The sequence below is a fragment of the Morone saxatilis genome, unplaced genomic scaffold, assembly GCF_004916995.1.
Source record: "Morone saxatilis isolate NCDOM2014 unplaced genomic scaffold, NCSU_SB_2.0 Contig7, whole genome shotgun sequence".
Lineage (NCBI taxonomy): Eukaryota > Metazoa > Chordata > Actinopteri > Moronidae > Morone > Morone saxatilis.
The window spans coordinates 10,024,813-10,028,193 of NW_023340246.1; the positions used below are offsets into that span (position 1 = coordinate 10,024,813).

The 3,381-nt window shown below is 47.4% G+C and overlaps 1 protein-coding gene across 1 annotated transcript in view; it reads left to right on the top strand.

The window, feature by feature from the left end:
* Positions 1 to 213: 213 nt before the first annotated feature.
* Positions 214 to 3,381, top strand: part of ppp1r14c (protein phosphatase 1, regulatory (inhibitor) subunit 14C) — a 24,488-nt gene continuing 21,320 nt past the window's right edge. The window contains exon 1 of the mRNA XM_035678797.1: positions 214 to 549. Coding sequence (XP_035534690.1) covers positions 313 to 549 — 237 coding nt within the window. The 5' untranslated portion in view covers positions 214 to 312. The remainder of the gene's footprint in view (positions 550 to 3,381) is intronic.

A 3,381-nucleotide genomic window follows, 5' to 3' on the forward strand; every position in this document is an offset into this window, starting at 1 on the left:
CTCATTTCACTTCATTTCATTCACAGTGTTGCAACGCTGTAATTTCACGCCACTCCACAGAAAAGGGTTTTCTTTTTTAAGGGAAACATAGATTTTAATTTTAACACGAGACAGGCGCCTGAGAAGCTCACTTCTTGCAGTGTTCGCTCCGCCTTCTCGGCTGTCTCCGGCGCTGCGCTTTAAATAGCAGCTGTTTAAAAGCTCCTCACCATTCTCCTGTCTGCCGCGCAGCACCCAGTCCTTCTCAGCACCGCAACCCCACCACAACTCATTCACACATTTTCTTAAATAATAAGCCTTTCACATCCCGCAATGTCGGCCGCCAGCACCGAGACTAGTGCCCCGCTGCCCACCGCCGGCAGCCGCGTCTTCTTCCAACCTGCGACCGGGGTGGGCTGCGTGGGGTCCGGCCCCATCACCGCCGGGGACGACCCAGTCCAGAAGAGACAGGGCAAAGTGACGGTCAAGTACGATAGGAAAGAGCTGCGGAAAAGACTCGTCCTGGAGGAGTGGATCATTGAGCAGCTCAGCGAGTTGTACGACTGTGAGGTGAGCGGAGAATCTTAAATCACACGCGGTTAGTGCGCGCAATTAGAACCGTATGCACATTTAGGGAGACCGGTGGACAGTGACAAGTGTAGCCTACAGGATGACAAGCAGGGGGACTGGATGTGAGCGCTTGTTTTATGAATGTGATGAGCTTAAACACAACCTAATATCAAATTTAGATTAACTTAATATAATGAATCTGTGAATCCCCGCTCTGTTTCATCCGAGTTTACGCTCGCTGTGCGCCTTGAGTTGCGTTTTCTGGATCAGCTACCTGCATCTCTAACATCCTCCACCAAATAGTCTCTTGTCTTTAGGTTTATTGGTGTCTCTTTGTCCTCTGCAACAGTGATACCCGCTGGTTTACGACAGAGCGACACAAAAGCTGTCACAAAAATGAGAAGGCTCTTTGCTGAACTGCTGCACACTCTGACTTTGATGTATTGTCTCCTCTCTCTCATCCTCCTCGCTGTCGTTGACGGAGAGAGAGACAGGGAGACAGAGAGACACACAGAGAGAGAGGGATGGCATGGCTCATCGAAGTCAAGAATGAGAAGGAGTGTGCGAGAGAAACCGCACGGCTGCGCCTTTTACGCGCCGGTTCGAGTCGGTCTTTTTGGATTGTGTCCATTTTCCTTTAATACTAAGTTGTAGACTGACTGCGTTCTGCAATGGACCCATCTTTGTATCCCCTGTATGTGGTAATTCATTTTCAAATCGGGTGGTCCTCGAGAGCAAAAGGCATACTAAACCATAAGAAGCCATGATAGTGTTTCTGTGTTGGGTTGTGTGAAGCGACGCTCCCTGTGTGTCGGAATTAATTCCTCTGGGGTTTCTGTGGAAAATTTCTGACCTTTTTAAACCCTTTTTCACCTTTCTCGGGGGGATCTGTCGCCAGACGATATTGACAGCCCAATTACTCTGCGCTCTCACGTTCACAAGTCGCATTCTTTAACATTTAAAGAGGGAGGGAGGGTGCCATGGGAGGTTGTGTGCGTGCAGGTAAGCCTGTGTGCAGAGAGAGAGAGATGGAAGAAAGAGAAAAAGGGACCAGATTCCTCTAACCAGGTTTGACTGTTTCACGTGCAAGTGTTGGTCGTGATAGGTGTAATGTAGGGGTGCTGCGTAGTAGTTGGCGTGTTGCAGTTGTATTGCGCCTGCTATCGCACAGCAGACACCAGTAGTAGATTATGGCCGTGACTCCTCTGACAGAGCCAAGCAGGGGGAGGGGGAAGGACTGGAGAAGAGGAAAGAAGGGCAGTGGGTTAAGGATGTGCTGATGCTGAGACTCTGCTCACTAGCCAATCACCTCCCCTCTAGCTCTGACCCCCTTCCTCGCAACAGAGGGTCTGCACAAACGCACACATATGCAAACACACACACACACACACACACACACACTGCAGGCATACAGTTTGTCTGTCACCTCAAACTCAGCCAATCAGAGAGGGAAACAGGCCATGTGAGCGTTCATCACACAGAGGAATCTGTCAGACTCCACTGTGGGGGATGTGTTTTATTTAAATATGAAGGAGAATGTGTGTGAATGTTGGCGTGTGAGTGAGCCTCCGAGTACACATCATTAGTGTGCATGTGGTTATTCATTTATGCGATACGCTGCATCTTGGACTGTTACTAAGACTGACTGCAGCTTGTGCGCATGTGCAGAAGGGAAACACCTGCACAAATCACAGCAGGATGGTGAACGTCAAAATAAAAGCGCTATGGTCTGTCTCAGTTTGTCCCTCTGCTGACAGAGAATTGCAATGCAAATATTTCTTCCCCCATACTGAAGGCAAATAGACTGTCTGCATGTGTGCAAAGCCATTAGGATTTTCCGTGGCTCCAAAACTGCTTCTGTACTAAGAAAATTACCTTTCTAGAGCCATCTAACCCTAAGCTGCTGTTTTTTTTTTAAGCATCTTTTTTGCAAGTTTCCTCCTTTTCTTTACATTCCTGCTGTGGTTGAAAAGAGCCTGGTGGACTGGTTTACATTTCAAAGCTGGATGAGCTCTTGGCTTCATGTCAGTCTGCCGTCAGCAGATGCACTTGATCTATAAGTTGTATGACGCTCCCCCGCACGGATCGACTGATCTATTTGATGTTTTTTGGTGAGGTGCGGGGGTGCACCTGCCCAGCATTGATGTCAGAGAGTCACATCTCGGTCATGCAGCATTTGCCTTTCTTTGCCAGTGGATGTTGGCCTGTGATTTAATTAATGCAAATGCATATTTAGCTAAATAGTCAAAAACGCTGTAGCAGTCTGTTGTGATTTCTGGATGGACAGAAATGAATCTTTTATTCCACTATTGTAGCCTAACTGTTAACTAACTCTTTATTCTCGACTTCAATCTAATGATGGCAACTCATCAGTTTTCAGTGTAGATATTTCCAGCAGCATGACACCTCCTCATATGTGTCTTTCACACAGCAAATGGGATAATATCACATGATAATCCCCCGGCTCTCTGGCGTTGTTGCCAGTCTGATATCACGCTGGCTGCTGGAATAAGCCAAAGTGTTGACTGGTGCTAGAACGACAGGAAAGCTGGCAGGATTTCAGAGGACAGAAGGTAATGAAACCAGTGCATCATTATTTTGACACGTTGTCACTTTGGAGCATTGTTAAGGCTTACTTTCATCTGTGCATCTGTCTGTTCTGCCTTGAATAGATAGATGATGGCAGTGTTTGAGCAGGTGGACTTAACTGCTTTACTGATGATGTTTGGTCACATGACTGTACACGGGAAGTTACACTCTCGCCATGCCTGTTAACACCTCCATGTTCAGACCTAAGATAGACACAGGTGTGTATATATTGTGTGTGTGTGT